General features: G+C 16.2%; 3 protein-coding genes across 3 annotated transcripts, besides 42 other annotated features; 1 reads left to right on the top strand and 2 right to left on the bottom strand. All coding sequences in view use genetic code 6, as the record gives it.

The window, feature by feature from the left end:
- Positions 1-216: 216 nt before the first annotated feature.
- Positions 217-261: a microsatellite.
- Positions 240-286: a microsatellite.
- Positions 278-374: a microsatellite.
- A 334-nt stretch (positions 375-708) lies between these two features.
- Positions 709-733: a microsatellite.
- An 863-nt stretch (positions 734-1,596) lies between these two features.
- Positions 1,597-1,657: a microsatellite.
- Positions 1,597-1,670: a microsatellite.
- Positions 1,671-2,225: 555 nt separating this feature from the next.
- Positions 2,226-2,282: a microsatellite.
- Positions 2,264-2,304: a microsatellite.
- A 353-nt stretch (positions 2,305-2,657) lies between these two features.
- Positions 2,658-2,683: a microsatellite.
- Positions 2,684-2,897: 214 nt separating this feature from the next.
- Positions 2,898-2,955: a microsatellite.
- A 1,000-nt stretch (positions 2,956-3,955) lies between these two features.
- Positions 3,956-4,026: a microsatellite.
- A 335-nt stretch (positions 4,027-4,361) lies between these two features.
- Positions 4,362-4,427: a microsatellite.
- Positions 4,428-4,922: 495 nt separating this feature from the next.
- Positions 4,923-4,979: a microsatellite.
- Positions 4,925-5,017: a microsatellite.
- Positions 5,018-5,321: 304 nt separating this feature from the next.
- Positions 5,322-6,190, bottom strand: IMG5_060380 (hypothetical protein; the record flags this gene model as incomplete). The annotated part of the gene is made up of 4 exons (XM_004037110.1): positions 5,322-5,675; positions 5,809-5,843; positions 5,898-6,016; positions 6,129-6,190. 4 exons carry the CDS (start codon positions 6,188-6,190, stop codon positions 5,322-5,324), a joined length of 570 nt encoding a protein of 189 aa, XP_004037158.1.
- Positions 5,859-5,896: a microsatellite.
- A 39-nt stretch (positions 6,191-6,229) lies between the features above and the next one.
- On the bottom strand, positions 6,230-9,956 carry IMG5_060370 (major facilitator superfamily protein, putative; the record flags this gene model as incomplete). The annotated part of the gene is made up of 8 exons (XM_004037109.1): positions 6,230-6,925; positions 7,068-7,163; positions 7,280-7,668; positions 7,718-7,783; positions 8,788-8,889; positions 8,962-8,973; positions 9,049-9,566; positions 9,611-9,956. Coding segments are annotated over 8 exons (2,223 nt in total), but the record flags the coding sequence as incomplete, so codon positions are not given.
- Positions 8,172-8,222: a microsatellite.
- Positions 8,175-8,235: a microsatellite.
- A 255-nt stretch (positions 9,957-10,211) lies between the features above and the next one.
- Positions 10,212-10,254: a microsatellite.
- Positions 10,227-10,272: a microsatellite.
- Positions 10,244-10,286: a microsatellite.
- Positions 10,287-10,351: 65 nt separating this feature from the next.
- Positions 10,352-10,399: a microsatellite.
- Positions 10,383-10,451: a microsatellite.
- Positions 10,398-10,451: a microsatellite.
- Positions 10,410-10,461: a microsatellite.
- Positions 10,447-10,505: a microsatellite.
- Positions 10,506-10,609: 104 nt separating this feature from the next.
- Positions 10,610-10,665: a microsatellite.
- Positions 10,611-10,670: a microsatellite.
- Positions 10,618-10,656: a microsatellite.
- A 32-nt stretch (positions 10,671-10,702) lies between the features above and the next one.
- Positions 10,703-10,756: a microsatellite.
- Positions 10,757-11,368: 612 nt separating this feature from the next.
- Positions 11,369-11,487: a microsatellite.
- Positions 11,488-13,698: 2,211 nt separating this feature from the next.
- Positions 13,699-13,743: a microsatellite.
- Positions 13,744-16,054: 2,311 nt separating this feature from the next.
- IMG5_060360 (hypothetical protein) lies at positions 16,055-19,525 on the top strand (the record flags this gene model as incomplete). Its single annotated transcript, XM_004037108.1, has 4 exons — positions 16,055-16,058; positions 16,490-16,582; positions 16,676-19,336; positions 19,503-19,525. The coding sequence occupies 4 exons, from the start codon at positions 16,055-16,057 to the stop codon at positions 19,523-19,525; spliced, it is 2,781 nt and encodes a 926-aa protein (XP_004037156.1).
- Positions 16,109-16,168: a microsatellite.
- Positions 16,376-16,421: a microsatellite.
- Positions 18,668-19,275: a microsatellite.
- Positions 19,406-19,493: a microsatellite.
- A 228-nt stretch (positions 19,526-19,753) lies between the features above and the next one.
- Positions 19,754-19,806: a microsatellite.
- Positions 19,807-19,997: 191 nt separating this feature from the next.
- Positions 19,998-20,054: a microsatellite.
- Positions 20,039-20,097: a microsatellite.
- Positions 20,098-20,118: 21 nt separating this feature from the next.
- Positions 20,119-20,156: a microsatellite.
- Positions 20,124-20,176: a microsatellite.
- Positions 20,177-20,256: 80 nt separating this feature from the next.
- Positions 20,257-20,328: a microsatellite.
- Positions 20,329-20,332: 4 nt separating this feature from the next.
- Positions 20,333-20,391: a microsatellite.
- Positions 20,392-22,301: the final 1,910 nt, after the last annotated feature.

Below are 22,301 nucleotides of genomic sequence, written 5' to 3'. Positions count from 1 at the left end.
ATAAAGAAATAAATATTTAATATTACAAATATTTTTTTATGAAGGAATATTAAAATTGGGATTAATATCATAATTAGTCTTTAAAAAAACGCCAGTTCTTTAAATAGTTATCTATTTAATTTTGAGAATAGTTCTATTATTATAAATACACTCTAAAATCTTATTCACTTTAGAAACTTAGATATTTATCTTTATCTATTAATTCTTATTAAAAATTATTATTATTTTGTTAGTTTAAATATTATTATGTTTGTTAATTTATTACTTAACTTTGTTAATTATTATTCTAATTATTATTATTATTATTATTATTATTATTATTATTATTATTGTTATTGTTATTGTTATTATTATTGTTATTATTATTGTTATTAAAATGTTTATATTTTCTTCAAAATCATATCTACATAAAGGGCAAGTTGAATTAATTTTAAGCCAAGAAAGAATACAATCTTCATGAAAATGATGTAATTCATTACAAGGAAGAATTATTATTTTTTCATCAATAATATAATTCATTCTACAAATTGTACATTCAGTATCTCCTTTAATACAACCTCTTTAATATTTAATAGGTTTGAATATTTTCATGATTTATTTTTTTTGTTATTTATGTTTAACTCTCTAATAAATAGCAAAAGGAGCATAAATAAACAAAATAATAGGCAAAACTTTTATTAAAAAAAAAAAAAATATATATTTTTTTCTAAAAAAAAAAAAAAAAAAAAAAAAATATTTTAAAAGTTAAAAAATAATATTTACCTATACAAATAAAAATTAATATATCAACAATATTCTTATTAAATATAATAACAATAACAATTGAAATATAAGCCCACCAACTTAAATAATATTCACAATTTTTATAATCCCAAAGATTTTGTTTTTCTTTAAACATAACAATAGTCCCATACAAAACATAAACTAAAGAAATTAAAGATTAAATTGTAAAAAAAGTCTTTAAAAATAAATTTCTTTTATAATAAAAATCCATGAATTCTTTATTTAAAATTCTCATTAATTCTCTATTTTAGAAACTGTTCATTACATCTAATCTATATTATTCATCTTCATTTTACTATCTTGTTCTAAATTCACCTAACTTTTCGCATATATATTGTTTCTTTTTTTTTGAAAATAATTGTAATGATATTAATAAATTATATATGCTCATGTAAAAAAAATATATAGACTATTATATGTTCCATAATTATAAAGAACTATTTTCACATCTTGTTAAGTATATAATTGTACCTGCCATTCCAAATATTGCATTTAATATCACTTTAAAATATATATATTTCTTATTTTTATTGAATATTAAGAGGAATAATTTTGACATTTCTTTAGGATTATTTATCTATTCTTCTTATTAGTTTTAGTTATAATCTTGACATAATCCTAAAGCATTTATATCTGATCCATCAGATAAGAATTATAAGTTTAATGAATTGCTATTATTACTTTAACTTTACATTTTTTTCTTTTTTGTTTTCTTTGATTTTATTAAATTATTTAACTTGTGTTAAATCATTATATTTATATACAAAAGAAGAAAAAAATCTATATAAAAATTATTATATACTGATATCACAATTAAATGTATAATAAATATTATATTGTTTTAAATATAAAATAAAAATTTATTGTTTTAAATAAAAAATAAATATAAATATTGATTTTTTTTGTTTAAAAAAAATATTAAAAATTAAAATCAAAGTTTTTAAATGAAAATATATATATATCTTTAGATAATTTATAAAAGTCATATTTTCTATATTATAAATATAATTAAATATTTTTATACATATTATATAATATACAGAAATAATAAATATATATTATTTAAACGAATTTTAAAAAAAAAAAAAAAATGAAATTTTTATAATTTAATTAATAATTTTAATATATATTTTTATTCATTTTTTTTTTAATATATGAATATATATAATTATTTATTTTTTTAATAAAAAAAGGAAATAATATATTAATTATATAATATAAATATCTCTTTTTTATTTATATTAATTATTATTTTCTTTTCAAAAAATACTAAAAAAATTCAAATAAAGCTTTTTATTTTTTATCCGAATTATCCTTAAAAAGGGCTATTCCATAAATTATCGATATGTTATTTAATTTAAATTCTTTTTTTTCTTTTTATCCATCCGAAAATCCAGAATAATTTTCCTCTTATTCTGAGTTTTTACTAGAAGAAGTATTACTATTTTTATTGATTATATTTATTTATTATTACTGTTATTATTTTTATTATTTTTATTGCTATTGCTATTATTTTATATTCCAGGTTTAATAAGTTATGCTTTTAGAATTTTATTACATGTTATTATTACCTATACTATTACTAAAAGGATTTTACTATAAACTTGAAGAAAATATAGATGGGAAAGAGGCAAAAATATCTTAATCACTACACGAATTATTATTTTAATTAAATTAATTTATAATATTATCCCATGATTATTAATCACATAAGTCTGTTTAATTTATGAATCCATTTATATTTTATTAATCTGTAAAAAAAAAATTATTTAATTGATGCTTTTCGTTATTTTCGTTATTAATCATTTTATAATTTTAAATTTTATTTTTTTATTTTTTATTTAACTTATTTAAAATAAAAATGTGATTTTTTAATATATATATATATATATATATATATTTTATTTATTTTTTTTCTCTTTTTATTTTTATATATATTTTTTTTGTTAAATAATAATATAAATTTTAAATTATTTTTATCATTTTTTAAGAAAATAAAATAAAATATTTGTAGTCATATAGATATAGACTTTTTTTACTTAAGTTTATAATAAATTGAATATAATATATAAACAAATAATTATTAAAAATACATAAATAATAATATTTTGTTAATATAATATATATATATTATATTATAATATATATGTATATATATATATATATATATATTTGTTATATTTATAAGTAGAATATTTACATCAAAATCATTAACATTTTTTTTTTATTTTTTTATTTATAAATTTTTTAAAAGTTTCTTTTAATGTATAAATTTACAATAGATAAATAGATATTCCTAAAATAAATAAAAAACTACTTATATAAAACCAATTATAAGCATAATATTTAAGTCCTTTTAAAATAGGATTAACAATTAGTTAAGAATCATACATAAAAATATTCTAATTTTTTATTTTTACAATAATTCCTTCAAAGTTTATTTGAATATTTTCAATTAAAAGAAAATTATATTATTTAGATATCTTCCATTACAAATTATGATTTAAATAATTTAAAATAAATTCAAAAAATTTATTAAAATAAAAAGAAAAAGAAAATTTTTTTTACTCATAATTGCCATAAAAATCTTTATTTAAAATCAAGTTATTATATTTCGAATTCAAAATAATAATTTCTAAATGAAATAAATCATGATTTTATAATTAACTATTTATTTAAAGACCATAATATTATAAAAAAATCTAATAAGTATCTTCATCCATATATATTTATTAATTTTATAATAAAATATTTTCTATACATATTTATTTTAAATTGACTTTATAAGATTCTTAAAATTCAATATATTTCTATTATAAATTATCCTCATTACAAATTTCTTATAAATAGTTTTAATCAAAATAATATCCCATAAATGTTTCGTTATCTATTTTTTATAAATTTAGTTGAATTTCTTAATTCATGTATGGCATTTAAAAAAAATAAATTACAGTATAAATAAATATTGAGATCGAAAATGTTATCAAACAAATAAACATGTACTTTATTAGGCTAAAATTTAATTTTATATAGAAAGAGTCTAAAATATTAGCTAGTATATCAGATAGTATTTAATAAACAAATACAAACATTTGTGTTAATTTAACTTTTTTTTTTCAGTATAAATTTAATAAGTAATATTTGAATATTTGTTTTAATTTATTCCAAAAAATTAATATATATATTAAATATTTTAAATAAACATTATATTTTTTAATATAAAATTAACAAATTTTTAATATATACTTGATAAAAAAAAATACAAATAAAATTTTAAACAAATAATAATTAAAATATGTCTTTTTCAAATTTACTATCTTAAATATAAGAAGGGTAAATACTTATTATTATTATACATATAATGAAAGACTAAATTAAAGTTATCTTAATATCTTTTTATAGATATTAAATATTAAATTTAAAATTATTAATTTTATGAATATATTATGCAAATAGAAAAAAAATGAAATATATATACTTTAATTAAAAAAAAAATATAATAATATTAAAAAACTCAAAATAATAAAATAATAGATGGATGAAATATAATAATATTCAAGCAAAAATATTAATACATTAAAATAAATTAAAAAAATAATAAAAATATATTAATAATAAACAAAATATAATCAAAAAAAAAAAAAAAAACAACAACAAAATCTAATAAAATAATCACTTTTTAAAGATTATAAGAATTAATAAAAATAGGAAACATAAAATTTAATAAAAGTTAAAAAAAAAGAAACACTGATAATAACATTTAATTTATAAAAAAAATATTTTAAAATGCTATTTTTTATAATAAAATGTTTTATATTAATTACAAAATACTATCTTAGTATATAAAACAGTTAAAATTTAGAATAAATAAATAAATCTACGCTATTAATATAGATAATTCTATTTCATAAATATATAATTTCTATATTTAAAATATTTCATCTTTTATATATATAATAATAATATATATTAATTTATTATTTAAATATTATAATACCATGAAATTAAATTTACGAAAAAAATATTGAAATTAATAATGATGAAAATTAATTATGATAATTTTTAAAAAAAAATATAGGAATCACATAGTAAAAAAAATAAAAATGTTGTATTAATTCTATAAAAAAACATAAAGTTAAAATAATATATATTTAAATATAATAAAAATATAAAATATATATATTTATAATATATATTAATATATATAAATATTTAGATATATTTTTTTTTAATAATAATGGTAGGAAATAATATAAAAAATTGAATAAACACTAAACTATTAACATTTGTTATTTATTAAGTTTTATTCAATATAAAAAGCTTATAAATATATAATTGAACTTTTTTTTTTTTTTTAATAACATAATAAAATTAATAAAAAACTAAATTTTTTTTTAAGAAATTTATAATAAAACTTTTTTATTTTTTTTTAAATATCAATTCATTTTTTAATTAATTTATTATTTTATTTTTTAATTGAAAATATTTTTCATAAATGCTTGCCTCCAATTTAAATTTTATTAAAAAATAATGTAAATTCATTAAGTATTATTTATGATAGTTATCCTATCTATTTTTTGTTAAAAATATATTTATTAAACAAAAAATATTAAATATTTGTTTATATTATTTACTTATTCGTTTGGCTTTTTTAATGCTATTTTTTTAATTCTTTATAGACTATATATCTATTTAAGACATTCAATTAAATTATTATACTTATTGACTCTTTCTTCTCTAGATAAATCTATTTTTCCTAAAACATTAAATATTTTTATATTTATAATTTCCTTTAATATTACAAAAATAAACTTTAATAAATAAATAAATATTACATCTTTATGAATATCAAAAACTTTATGAAGGAATTCTAAACCAAATTTAATATGAGACTTTTATTTTTTTATTTTTTAAATATTATTGCTTTTTTTACTTAATATTTGCTCTCAATTAGCATTTTGCATTTTTAAAGTAAAATAATACATTCATCAATATTCACATTTTGAATTTTATTTAAAATTATACTTAAAGCATCCATTACATTACAAGGATCAGTTAATCTTTAAATAATTATTAAAAAAAAAAAAAAAAAGAAATAAAAAAAAAAAAAAAACTAATTAATAGCATTTATGGCTGGCTTTATGCTTCCAATATTTACCCAATGTTAAATAGGTTTTACATAATTTAACCTATTTTGCATTAATAGCTAAAATTTTTAATGTTCTTTGGTTAACTTGATTTAATTAATTTAAATATATTTAAAATATGAAAAAAATAAAAAAAATAAAAATATTAATTTAATTTATTTATATTATGTTTAAAAAAAAATAAAAAAATAATAATACATCGTTTATAAAATCAATTTATTTAAAATGATGTATTTATAATTCGTTTTAAGCTAAACCATTAATATTAAATGAATTTGAATTTAAAAATTCACTCATATTCATATTTGATTCTTCAATTAATTAATTAATTATGTTTTAATTTTATTTTTACTATTATAATTAATTTAAAATAAATATACAAATAATAATAAAAAAAATACTTATTCTTATTAAAGTATTATTTAGTTTTAATCTTTTTTAATTTTCAATTCTTAATTTATTTATTATTGTTTTATTTATTAATCAATTTAGATTTTAACATTTTCAATTTATTCTTAAATTTTTGGTAATTCTTCTTGTTTAAACTAATTTATATTTTTTATTTATGATATATCTAAAGTTTTTGTTTAGTTAGTTATAGAAATATCTGGAATATTTTTGGGAATACTATTATTAATAATTTATTACTAAACTTATAGTATTTAATTATTATCTTATAATTTAAATGTAAAGTTTTCTTAACTAGATTACTTAATTAATTAATTTTTTCCTTATTTTTAGTTGTTATCATTATTGATGTTATGTGTCAATTCAGAATTAGACCTTTGAAAATTATTATTTTCAAATTAAAAATTATCCTGATTTATTTTTTATTAATTAGCATCTAATGTACATACCCATAAATTAAAAGAATTACCATAGGATTGTGTAGCTAATAAAACATTACCATATTCTGCCTTTTGAAGGTCTTAAATTCCTTTCCAATTAGTATCGGCTTAAATCAATAATTATGCATTATCTTCTAAATTCCAAACCTAATATTTATGAGTATGTAATACAAATAAAAAAAAATGAATAAAATTATATATATATACATTGACATATATATATATATATATATAATTATATTTTTAAGTAAATTTTATATATTTTTTTTAATTTTTAATATTATATTACTTTCAAATTATAATCAGAAGCACTATATAATAATTTGCCTTCGTCATCAAATAAAATTGATTGTGTTGATTATATATCAGGCTTTGTTTTACTTATCTTTTTTTTATAAAAATATTAATAATTAATTATATTTTTGATGAAAAAAATTAATAATATATAATTTAATATTTATATATAAATAAAAATAAATATTTATCTAACATTAATTTTACTAACTAAAAAGTTTCTAAATCATAATAAGAAATACATTTATCTTAACTAGAAGACGATAATGCCATTTCAACCGGATTAAATTTAAGGTTTGTAATTTACTCTTCATGATGAATTAAAGTACTTATAAGTTTATTTTGAAACAAATCCCAAAATTTAATAACTCCATCGGTACTTCCAGATGCTATAAATCTTGAATCTGGTGATGCTGATAAATAACTAATAGGATTATTATGACCTTTTAAAGTAGATAAAATACATTTAGTTCTAACATCCCAAACTTTTATTAATGTATCTTAGGAACCTGAAATTAATATATTTTTTTAATCTTCAAAAGGAAATATCGATAATGATGTTATTGATAGATTATGTGCTTTTAATGTATTAGATACTTTTTTTATTATTAATTTTATTTATTATATTATAATTATCATAATTACTTTTTTATTATTCTATATCCCATATATTTATAATTCCTTTACTTGATCCTGAATATACTTCAGTGTCTTTTTAATTAAATGTTATATATGTTATTTCATTTTAGTGTTAAAAATTTGTTTAGTTATTATTTAATGTCTTTTATTTTAATAATAATTTAACTTCAGTATTTTTTTTTGTTACTAAAATTGGATAATCCTTTGATATTTTCCATAAATTTATGTTATTTTTATCGTCTATCGATACTATGACTGCTTTTGAATCATTACCAAATCTTGAATTTAATATTTTTGTCCCTTAATTTAATTTAAATTCAACTTGTTTTTTTTTTTTAAATGATAAAATTATGTTAATTTTTTTAATATTTTTTGTTACTTTTTTTAGAAGCTTGAATATTCATTTTTTATTATATTATTTTATATTTAATTAATATATGTATTTTTTTATATTAAAAAATAAAATAAAATATATAATTAAAATAATAATATTATTTTTAATAAAATATATTTATTAATGAAAAATAGAAAAAGTCAAATATTAATATAGAATTATATCACTATAATGTGTTTAATAAATTATTACAAAATTATAATTTATGCCAATATTTCAAATTATATTTTATATTAGAAAAATAAGAGTTTAATATTTATATTAAATTAAACTACAAATATTTTATTTATATTAAATTATGTTAATATATTTATTATTGAAAAAAATCTAAAAATTAAAGAAGATTAACAAATTTAATAAAATAATATAAGTCAAAAAATAATATTAATATAGATTTTTTACTTATAAATTAATCAAATAAGTTTATTTTCAACACCTTGTTTTTCTTCAAAATTATTAGTTATAAATAAAGCTTTTTCTTTATCTTAACTATTAGAAATATCATGTTATTATTCTATAATGGTTCTTTTTAAAATAGCTTTTGAACAATATATTAAAATAAAAGAGACAATACAAATAACAGATAAACCTAAACTAAGCATATAAGATAAAAGTTTAGTTAAAGGCAATTTATCAAATACAAGTGAAAACATAATTCCAAAAATAAACCCAAGAAATTAACCACAAGATTATAGAAATCCTGCTGAAACATTTTCTCCTACAGGATAAACACATTCAGTAGATAATTCAAGTAATACAGGAAGAGAAAATAATGAAAAAAAACCTATACATATATAAGGAATGAAAAATATAAATGTGTTTTAAATTGGGAGACAAACTATAAAAAGTAAATAACCTACTACAGTACCTTTTTTTTTTTTTTTAAAAAAAAAATTACATTTATTAATTTTAAAATGAAATAAAAAATAAAATCAATATTTACCTAATATGCCTATACAAATATATTTTTTATATTTTAGAGACTTTTTAAAGAAATATCCTAAAATTATATTACCAAAAAATCCAGAAATCATAACACAAAGAAACGCAATAGCTAATTACTAAGTAGAATATTTAAAAGGTGTAGTAATATAAGAAGAAGAACTACCAAAAGCAACAAATTAACCATATAATAATGAATAACTGAGTAAAACAATAACATAATTTTTATCTTTAACAATAATTTTAAGAGACTCGAAATACTCTTCTCTTTTTTAATCAGCAGAAAAAGACGGAGGAGTAGGAGGTTTTTCTCTAAAAACAATAATTGATGGGATAAGGATGATTGTAGATGCTAAAGCATGTAATTTTAATAATTAAAAAATTAATTTTTTGCCTTAAATATATCCATCTTTTTCATCTTAATCAATATTATAATTTCTTAACCACATACCAGGAATCATTTAAAATAACATTTAAAAAATAAAAGTGCTAAAAATTATAATGGATGTAACTATTTATCTATTTGTTTTTAATAAAAGGAAATAAATGAAAAATAAAATTACCTATGTTCTTATCTAAACCATATTGAACTTATTTTTGTGATTGGATTTGCAGATGCAGGACTTCCTATTCCTATTAAAATATGGGCAATAAGTACAAAATAGAAACTTTAATTTACTAATAGACGTAACCATACAGCAGCTAAAAAAAAATTGCAGAAAAGGTAACCCAAATCCTTATTCCATATTTTTCTAACAAATAATTTATTGGAAATGATAAAGGTAAATAAAGAAATGCAATAACTAAAAAATTCAAATTTACTATTATAGGAGATATGTTATATATTCGACTTGTATATTAAGATATGGAATTAAAAACTGAACATATTGCAGTTTAGCAAACATGAATTAAAATAAATGCAATTGTCACAACATAACGACGTTTATATTCTTTATACTTAGGTTAATTATGTTCTTAATTTAATAATTAAACATTTTCTTATTATGATATTAAAGTCTCTTAAAAATTTTTATAGCTTTCCATTAAATAACTAAATTTTATAATTAATTTATCTATATTGTTAAGAAAAAGAAAATAAAAATTATATAAAATATATAATAATTTAATAAAAAGATAAATGAAAATATATTTTTTAATTTTTTATTATATTATATAATTATAAAAAGTTATATTTAAAATAATAAAATATATATATAAATAAAAATACTAAATAAATAATACATACATAATTATTTTATTAAATATATAAAAATATGAAATGTAAAAAAAATTATAATAATTTTTTTTTTATAAAAAAAATTTGAAATTTTTTATTAAAATTATATTGAAATATAAATAAAGATATATATATATATATATAAATAAATTTATATATTTATATATTTATTTATATTTTTATTTTTTTTGTCTATATTTTTTAATTTTTTTTTTTTTTTTTTTTTTGCTTTGTATCAATTATTTTAAATACAATTTTTTATAATTTTTAAATAAAATATTTAATATAAATTTATCTTGATAATTTTTCTTAAGTATATATATTATTATTTTATTTTATTTTTTATATTTTTTTTTATTTTTTTATTTTTTTTTATATTTTATATTAAATATGTTAACTTATTTTTTATATTAATTAGAAAAAATTATTATATTTTTATATATGAAAAAAATTTTATGATTATATTATATATTTTTCTTTAATATATATTTACATAATTTATATATATATATATTAATATATTTTTCCAAAATATAATACATATATTATTTAATTTTTTATTTTTAAATTTAGTTTATTTTTATCTTTATTTGTTTTTTAATTTAAATATTTATTTAATAAATAAAGTTTTTTAGTGTTCTTTATTTTATAATAAATGATTAAATATTAATAGTCAAATTAATTTTTATTTTATTATATTTAAAAATATTTTTAAATATCTGTAATTTTTAAAAAAAATATTTGAAATTTTTTATTAATTATATTATAATATAATTTATATTTCTGTATTTATTATATTATATATTTAATTTTTTTAGATATTTTTAAAAAGAAATAAAAAAAGAAGAAAAAATTATTAAAAATAAAGAAAAAACAACATTAATAATTTTTAATGAATATATTAATTTATATTTAATAAATATTATATTAAAAAATAAAATATTTTTAAATATAGAATTAATTCTTAATTATTTAATTTTTATTATTTGAAGAAAAAATTTAAAATGCTTTTAAAAATATATAAAATTCAATATTTTTAAAATAAACATAAAATATAAAATTAGATGTATTATTATCAAAAACAATATATATATATATATATATATATTAGTAAAGAATAAATAATATTAATATAATATATATATATATATATATAATATATAGTTATATTAATAAAAATATATATATATATATTAATATATAATTTGCAATTTTTAAATTCATATAATAAATAGAAAGATATAACATATTCATAAAAAATAATAAGACTAACAAACTTGACTTTATATTATGCAAAGCAAAAATTAATAGAATTTAATGAATTAAAATGAAGCTTGTAATTATTTTTTTATTTTTTTCATATTTATTTATTTAAATTAAATAAAGTTAATAATGTCATTATAATGGGCATAAACGAACAAGAAGAAGAAGATGATAAAAAGATGAATACAATAATTAATAATTTTAATAAAATAAGAGACTGTTTTAATTAAAATGAAGGCAAATAAAAAGTTAATAATTAGAATTTAAAAAGTACATAATAATTTTATTAAGACTAAGAAATTATAAATAAAATTTAATAATTAAAAATATAATAAAGCCAAGTATAACAATAATAATTATCAGCTTATTAATTCTCTTTTAATTAAAAATCTCATTCTAACTAAATTTCCTTTTAACAAAAAAATGACCCTTTATAATAATATAAATAGCCTTCTATTGTTTAGAACTAATTATAAAATAGAATTGGCTAAAGTATTATAAATATTTGATTTTTAAATTATAAATAAAAAATATTTTTTTTTTTTTTTTTTAAAGACACAATAAATAAATAATATAAGGATCATTCTTAAAAAGTAAATTAGTTTTAAAATTTACAAAAAAGAAAAGATATGCATAAGTAATTTTAAATAAATTAATTTATTTATTTTTATAATCAAAAAAAATATTAAAATTAAAAATAAGTTCTTTATTATTATTTAAAAATACTAATACTGATTCAACCTTTGACTCAAATTCATTTATTTTAGATTAATAAAAAGGACAATTAAACTAAAAAATAAATTAATAAGTATCATTACATTAATCAGCTTCATAATAATTAGAATTCGCGAATTAAAATTTAAAATTCGCATAATTGTTTCGTTAAAATCGTGTTTTGAGTTAGACTGATTATCATTTTCAAAATTCTTAATATGTACAAAATTATTAGAATAATATGTAATATAAGGGAAAGTAGAAATTATATAATCTCATAAAGCCAAACATTTAAAATAGCTCTTCATAATCTTTGTATGAATTTAATAACTAATAAAAATCAAACAGTAGTAATAGCAATAACTAAAGTTTTTAAGGAAATTAAAGACTAAATGAATTAATTCCAAGTCCTTTTTTATTAAATTAAAGTTATGATAGTTCTTAAATTAATGATTTAAGCAAAAATAGTCTAAACTCTTCATTTTAATATAAAAATAATGAATAATTTAATAATAAAATGTGCTAATAATAAAACTAATAAGATTACCATATAAACAACATTATTAATAATAATAATTTAAATAATAATAATAATAAATAGTTTGAATTTGAATCTAGATAATAAAGAAGTATTGCTAGTTTTTACACTTAAGAATAATATATTGTTGAAGAAGATGAGGATAAATAAGAAAACGATTCAAAGTAGAAAAAGAAAAACAAATAAAAAGGTGTTCGTAAAAGAAAAATCATACCTTTGGGGGAAGAGGATAAATATAAAATTATTCCAGAAAATGTATGTTAATTTTTTTATTTTAAATAAAATATAATTTAAGGTTAAAGAAGATAAAAGAACAACTGTGATGATAAAAAATATTCCAAACAAATATGATAATGAGTCATTATTAGAAAAAATAAATAAAAATTTTGCAAAAAAATATGATTTTTTCTATCTTCCTGTTGATTTTAGAGTAAATAAATAACTTTTTTCTAATTTATTTTTTTGAATAATAAATAATTTTTTAAATATTTAAAAATAGAATAAATGTAATGTTGGATATGCATTTATTAATTTTAATGATTGCTAATCTATAAAGCCATTTTATGAGGAATTTCATAATTAAAAATGGGTTTCATTTAATAGTGAAAAAGTTAATAAAATATCTATTTAATTTTTTAATTCTTTTTTTTAAAAAAATAGGTATGCTCACTTTATTATGCAAGACTATAGGGTTTTAACTAATTAGTTTAACATTTTATTCATTCAAGTGTAATGAATTAAAAGGTAATGTTTATATTTGTTAATTTAATTATAAATATATTGTCATTTATATCAAAACTTATTATTATTTTTTAAAAAAGGATAAAAAACTTAAACCTATTATTATTTATAAAAATAAATTTGATAATATCAAAACAATGCTAGAAAAATAAAAAGAGAATTAAAATGATGATATATAATAAAATAATGATAATTAAAATAATATCTAGCAAAATAATTGAAACCAAAATAAAAATATTGAAAATTAAATAAAAAGTTTTACTTAATAATGAAGATTAAATACTAGTTTATTTAATTATATAATATATTTAATTTTGAAAAACATATATAAATATTTATTATTAATAATAATAAATTTATTTTATTTTTTTATTTATATATTTTTTTTTTCCTATATAATTATATTTTTGTAATTCTTAAATGTCTCTCAATTTTTATTATTATTTTATATTAATATTAAACAAACAAAAAATTAAATAAAATTTAATTTTTACAAAATCAAAACAAGTTTGTAGACTAGAAAAAATTACTATATTAATTATATTTTATGTTTATATATATATTAATAAAATGTTATGTTATCTTCCTAAAAATCTATTTTTCTTTTACTATTATCAAAATATAAAATAATTATATATCAATTTATTTATTTTGAAAAACTAAATAAATAAAAAAAATTAAGTAAAAAAATAAAGTTTATAAGAATATTAACTAATTATGCTAAATTTAAAATTTGATGAAAATAATAAATTATATTTATATTTGAGAAGATGAAACAAAAAAATATAAAGAAAAAGAAGTAATAATAAAACAATTTTAATAAAACTCTAATGTTTATAAATATAGTAAAAGCTCTAGTTTATATAAGAGTACTTCAATATCTATAAAATTTTTAGAATATATTTTTATTTAAGGAGGCATTTTTGATAATATAGCCAAAGATTCTTTAAATTTTTATTTTTAAATGAATTTTTAGAAAGAAATAAAAAAAGGTCATATTATCTTTTAAAGTATAATAATCTCAAATACTATTTTATACAAAAACATTAAAGTAAAAAAAACAGTTTGTTTATATAATATATTTATCTATTAAAAAATTCCTAAAGTTAGGTAAAGCATAAGTACTTATAAACGTTGAAAGAGTATTAATTTTTTAATGATAATTTGAAAACAATATAACTATATTAATGAATAATATTTCAATGATTTTGAAAAAAGTAATGATATTTATACATAGAAAACTATATCAATAATACTTAGAAAAATAAATAGATGAAAATAATATATTTTATAAAATTATTATTATAAAAGTAAACTTGCTTTCAAAATAAGTTTCTTTATATAATTTTTAATCAAGAAAATATTTTTTAAAACTAATATGTAGATATTATCATATACATTAAAGCATTTTCCTAAAAAATGATGTTTAAGTATTTCATATAACAAATGCTAGGGAAATTTTATTTAAAAAAATCTTTGTTTTAGTATTTGAAAAAAATTCCTGATAGAACAGATATAAATAAATTCGAATTTATAACTATTGATAAATAATATATCTTTTGAAGTATAGAAATGGACTCTATTTTAATATTATATCCATCAGAATTTTAATTAATATCAGGATTATGTAAAAATATTAATTATATTGATTGAATTATTATTATTAAGTATTTAATCAACTCTGCTAATTCTAAAAAACGAAGTCAATTTAGAGAAAATAATCATTTCGTTTATAATAATATACTTTAATTTGTAATTGTAATAAAGATTCTTTCTAAATTAAATATTTATTAAAGAATTTTATAAATAAAAATATTAAGAAATAAAAGGAAATATAAATATAAAAAAGTAAACTTTATTAAAATTAATTTAAAAATGGTAAATATATAATTATTTGATTTTTTTTTAATATAAATAAAACTCAATTAGTGTTATTATATATATAATTAAAAGTTAATAATAAAAAATACAATTTTAAACTTTTTAATAATAGTTGAGATATTACTAAAAAACTTGAAAAATAAATAAATTTTTTATTAGTAATTTAATTTTTATTTAATAAATTTAAAACTTTTTTTTCAATTATAACAAATAATTTATTTAATGTATTTTTATTATAATTATTAAATTTAATTCCTAATTAATATTATATAAAGGACAAGTTTTATTTAATTCTTTCTTAATAACTAATTTTTGCTTTATTAATATTCAATCTAAATACTACTTGTTTTTATGTTTTTTTATCTTCTTTAATTTTTTAAAAATCTTAATGATTCGTTTATATCTCATTAATTTTTTTAGAAGTTTATAGATTAAAGTTTAGAGGTTTATTATTTTTCCTTGTATGTGAGATTTCTTTTTTACTTTTGATTAAATCTATTTATTTTATTTTAATTAATTTATAATTTTAAACTCATTAGTATTATAGTTATTTAATTTTTATCATATATTTTAAGAATAATATGATTAATTTAGAAAGAAGAATTAAGAATTTGAAAAAAGAGTATTTATGAAATGAGTAAAAAAAAATATTAAAAATGAAAAATAGTGAATATTATTTATAGGCAATTATGTTTTTATTCTATATTTTTTTTATGTTTTTTATTTATATTACTTTATTTATTATTTATATAAAAAATTATAAAATATATTTAAAATTCTGAATTTTTTTTAGAATTCACTAAAAAACAAATAAAAAATATTTAGTTTCTATTTATAATTTTTTTAAAAAAGATTATTTTCTATTATTTAATTATATTAAATATAAACATGATAATATTTAAACTAATTATATTATTATTATTATTTAATAATCAATTTTTTTGTTGTAAAAATAAAATATATAATTTAACGATAATTAAAAATTATAATTAAATATAATATATATCATGAATTTAAGAATAAAAATTTTAATCTTTATTTATTTTACATTATAAATAAAAACATAAGAACCTTGTTAATGTCCTACTACAGGAAATGATACATTTCCATTTATGACTCCTTTATCTAGTACTTTATCAGTTTCTCAGGAAATTGATGAAGGTACTTTAGGAAAAATGATATAATTTGAAAAACTAATTCTATATTAGAATTTATATTATGTAAATAAATCTTTATATAATTTAAAATTAAAAGAGAATATTTCATCAAATATAGAAGTTAAATGCCCTACTTCTTATAAAATAATAGAAGAAGCTGATTTGTAAGCTATAATAGATTATAGCGATAAACAAAATTTATTTATCAACCATCTAAATTTATCAATTAGTTCAGGAACAACATAAATTGTGTGCACAAACACAAAAAAAATACCTGTAATAGCAAACGGAGGCTAGTCAACTGATTGGGAATTTTAATGCACAAAATTAGATTCTAATTATAATGGCACAATAAGTGCTTTAAATACTTACTGGGAATAAAGTCCTATATTAACTATATGCAAGAAAATAGATACTACAAACATTAATGTTTAATTTTCAGGATATAATGGATATGATTTAATTGAAGGATATAAATATAAATTTGGCATTTAAAATATTAAAAATGCACTAAAATATTATATTGAAGATGATAGTGGAAATTATACTACTGACTAAAATTTCAGCTTTATAGCAACTAAAACACATTAATATGGTTGCTCTTACATAAAAGTGAAAATTTTACTTTTTGGAAATTTTATAAAAAATCAATGTCTAATTATTTGGGTAAGTCCTTAATATGGATCTAATTAAGATACTAATTTGACTTATAGTTAAATAATAAAAGTAAGATTGACTGGTATTTAATCTACTTTTAGTAGAGGCTTACATTTTACTCCTAGTTGTTTTTCATTAAGTCCTTTATTGAATGAAAATACTTCTTGGGCTTTCTATTAAGATAATACAAGTAAAAACCTAATGGTTTAGAAAATTAATGCTGATGGAACTTTAAATGGAAGTAGTATTAATATAAATTAATAAGGATAACCTATGGATATTACATCTCTACCTAATGGAGGATTTGCTATATTGGCTAAAAATGGAGATAAGTGCTGGATAGCCTCTTATGATAATAATGGAACATAAGAATGGAATATAATTCTTCATGATAATGGAGACAATCCGACAGTTGTAAGATAGTAGATTACTTTTTTGAATGCATAAGGAAAATAACCTTGGGGAATGGAAATTATGTATAAACCTTATAATGGCAAATTATTATATGCTAGAGGAAGAATATTTATTACATGGGCCTATTATAATCATTTCGGCTTATATTCTAATGGAGGTAGAAATGATCATACGGGTTCTTCAATGTTTTCTGTGGATTATACTACAGGCGATTAGAGATTGCTTTATTTTTCATTTAGCCCTTCACATTCTTTAAATTAAGAGCTTTATTACGATGGTAGGTTTGTTTATTTTGGATCTTTAGGTGACGCTTATCCTTAGAATATTAAAATAAGGTAATGTGAAACTTACGTTGCAAAATGTTATGATTTTTCTGACAATAAAGACTTAGTAAATGATAATGGAATTCCTTCTAACGGAACTGGAAAAGCAGGAGGTAGATTTGGAGGAATAACTAAAAAATTTGGTATTAATTAAAAATGGATACTTTTCTAAAGGAAAGAATAAGAAACTGTTTCTACTAGCTTAAATAAATTATATAATCCTATAAATGAATTATCTTTATAATTGATAGAACCTATAATTACTGATAAAGGAATTGAAATGAATAAAGTTAATAAAGTTTAATTATTAACGGGAGATTTAGGAAAAAGAGCAAATGTTATTAAAAGTGTTAATTATGGAAAAAATATCCTTATTTTATTTAGTTTAGTAAGTACAGGTGGTGATAGAACTACTTTTAATAATGATATAACTTTAGATACAGATGAATGCCTTATAATGTTAATCAATTCAAATGATGGTTCTAAAATACTTCAAGAAACTAAAATAACTGATATTATTTCGGCTAATGATTTAATGAGAATCCTTTAAGATGGAAGAGTCGCTTATACTTAAGTTAATAAAGATAATTCTGTTGATTATTTTTATACTCCTGCTCCTATAGCAAATGTTTATCCTGATATTATTATTTCAGTTGATCCTAATTATGGAAGCATAACTACTTAAATAAAAGATAGTACTAACCCTGGAGGAGGTACTAACACTGGGGGAGGTACTAACACTGGAGGAGGCACTAACACTGGGGGAGGTACTAACACTGGAGGAGGTACTAACACTGGAGGAGGTACAAACACTGGAGGAGGTACAAACACTGGAGGAGGTACTAACACTGGAGGAGGTACTAACACTGGGGGAGGTACTAACAATGGGGGAGGTACTAACACTGGAGGAGGTACTAACAATGGGGGAGGTACTAACACTGGAGGAGGTACTAACACTGGGGGAGGTACTAACAATGGGGGAGGTACTAACACTGGAGGAGGTACTAACACTGGGGGAGGTACTAACACTGGAGGAGGTACTAACACTGGAGGAGGTACTAACACTGGGGGAGGTACTAACAATGGGGGAGGTACTAACACTGGAGGAGGTACTAACACTGGGGGAGGTACTAACACTGGGGGAGGTACTAACAATGGGGGAGGTACTAACACTGGAGGAGGTACTAACACTGGGGGAGGTACTAACACTGGAGGAGGTACTAACACTGGAGGAGGTACTAACACTGGAGGAGGTACAAACACTGGGGGAGGTACAAACACTGGGGGAGGGACTAACATTGGAAATAGTAATTTGGTAGGATTGTTTTCAATCGTTTAAAATGGAAAAACTTCAGATTATAATAGTAAATTTGGAAAAATTATAATGAATAATTTATATATTTTATTTTATTTTATTTGTTATTTATTCTGAATTAAACAAATATTAATATTTTAATATTATTTTAAGTTTAAATATAATTTAAAATATATATATTTTTTTAAATTTAAATCAATATTAATGACATATAGTTGTAAAATTATTATTTTTATGATATTTTTTAATGATTTAAGTAATAATTGTAATATTAGATACATATTTTTATATAATAATTTAATTAAATTTCTATTGTATTATTTTATATTTTAAAAATTATTTATATTCATATATGTCAAAATTTTTAATAATTTTTAATTATTTTAAAATTTATAAAATAAAAAAGATAATAATATGAATTTTTTGATTATTTAATATAAAATCTTTAATAAAAATTTATGTAAATAATTAAATAATATATGATATATAAATTTTAAAAAAAAATATATATAAATTAAAGAAATTATTATTATTTATATTATTAATTAAAATAAAAATAAATAAATTTTATTTAAATATATAGTGATATATATTTAAAAGATAAATTAAATTATGTAAAGTAATGTGACAATATAAAAAAAAAAAATTATTTATAGAAGTAAAAACTTACAAAATAAAATTATTATATTATTAAAAATAATATATTTATTATATATATAATAAAAAGATAAATAAAAAAAATATATATAAATAAAATTATTATAAATTTAATATTATATTATTTATAAATAAAAATTAAAATTATATATATATTAATGAATAAATATAAATATATATATTATATATTTTTAATATATATTTTTTATTTTATATCTTTTAATTTTTTTTTAATATATTATTTATGAATATTTTACAAAAATTTTTAATATTTTTTATTTATTTTAATTTATTTTTTTAATAAAAAATAGTTATTTAAATTTTTTTTCAAATTTTTATTATATATATATATTTAATTTTTTTACAATAATTTATTATTTATATGTTTTTTTTATTTATTATTATATAAAATATTTTATTTTTCTTTTATAATAATTTTTATTTATTTTATCTTTGTTTAAATTATTTTTAATAAAAAATTATTTTTTTTAAATTATAAAAATTGATTATTATATATTTAATAAATTTTTTTATTATTAATACATTTATATTATTTAATATGTAATAATAAGTTTATTAATATTTTTAATTTTATTTTTCTATAATTTTTATTGAACATAAACACAATTATTTAATATATTTAATTTTGAATAAATTTTATTTTTTAATTCAATTTAATTAAAATTTTTTTATGAATAAAAAAGTTTATTTTTTTTTATTTATAAATATATTTTTAAGTAATTATTAAAATAAAAATAAAAATATAATTTTAATAATTTTATATACTTAAATTAAAACTTCTAATTTCATTTATCATTTAATAGAATTAAATTTAATAATACTTTAAATATACAAAATTAATAAATTCTTAAATTTAGAAAATTATTTTAATTTAGGATATTTTTTATTTTTTTAATTATTTTTTATAGACTTAATTAATAATTTAATTTTTATTTTTTTTATTTGTGATAAAAAATTAACATAATAAATATTGATAAATAATTTATTTTATTAAAAAAATATATTTATTTAATTTTTCATATTTTATTATTATTTCTAATATAAAAACATATTTTAATTTTCAAATAAATTAATAAAATATATGAGTTTGAAAAAAAAACTATATATATTTTTAGTTTTAATTATATCAATAAAAGCTTAAGAACCTTGTATTTGTCCTACTAATGGGGATGATAAATTCCCAGGAATAACCGCTTTATAGGATAATTTATAAATATCTGCAGATAATGATGAAAATACTTAAGGAAGAATAATATAAATTGGAACTTTATTTTTATACGAGAAAATATTTTATGCAATTAAATCTATATAAAGTTTGAATATAAAAGAGTCAACTGATTCAAAATCGTAAATAAAATGTCCTCCTTCATATTAAATTATAGAAGAAAAAGATATAAAAACTATAATTGCATATAAAGATAAGCTCAAATTATTTAAAGATTATATAAAAATAAACATAGCTAATGGGGAAAAACTAATTGTTTGCTCAAATACGAAGCCGACTCCAGAATTAAATAGTAATAAATAAAATACGGATTGGGAGTTCTAATGTGTAAAATTAGATTCTAGTTTAAATGGAGAAATAAGCAAGCTAAACACTTTTTGGGAAAAAAAACCTATTGTAACATTTTGTAAAAAGATAGATTCTACAAATGTTAATGTTTAATTATCGGGATATAATAAATATGATTTGATTGAAGGATTAAAATATAAATTAAGCATTATAAATAATAAAAATGTACTAAAATATTATTCTGAAGATTCTTAAGGGAATAAATATAATAGCTAAAATATTGATTATGTAGCTACTAAAACACATTAATACGGTTGCTCTTATATAAAAGTGAAAATTTTACTTTTTGGAAATTTTATAAAAAATCAATGTCTAATTATTTGGGTAAGTCCTTAATATGGATCTAATTAAGATACTAATTTGACTTATAGTTAAATAAAAAAAGTAAGATTGACTGGTATTTAATCTACTTTTAGTAGAGGCTTACATTTTACTCCTAGTTCTTTTGTATTAGGTCCTTTATCGAATGAAAATACTTCTTGGGCTTTCTATTAAGATAATACAAGTAAAAACCTAATGGTTTAGAAAATTAATGCTGATGGAACTTTAAATGGAAGTAGTATTAATATAAATTAATAAGGATAACCTATGGATATTACATCTCTACCTAATGGAGGATTTGCTATATTGGCTAAAAATGGAGATAAGTGCTGGCTAACTTCGTATAATTAAAGTGGAACATAAGAATGGAATATAATTCTTCATGATAATGGAAGCAATCCAACAGTTGTAAAATAGTAGATTACTTTTTTGAATGCATAAG

The sequence above is a fragment of the Ichthyophthirius multifiliis genome, assembly GCF_000220395.1.
Source record: "Ichthyophthirius multifiliis unplaced genomic scaffold scaff_1120509250273, whole genome shotgun sequence".
NCBI lineage: Eukaryota > Ciliophora > Oligohymenophorea > Hymenostomatida > Ichthyophthirius > Ichthyophthirius multifiliis.
The sequence above is the reverse complement of the archived record's forward strand: the minus strand, read 5'-3'. Positions and strand labels throughout refer to the sequence as shown.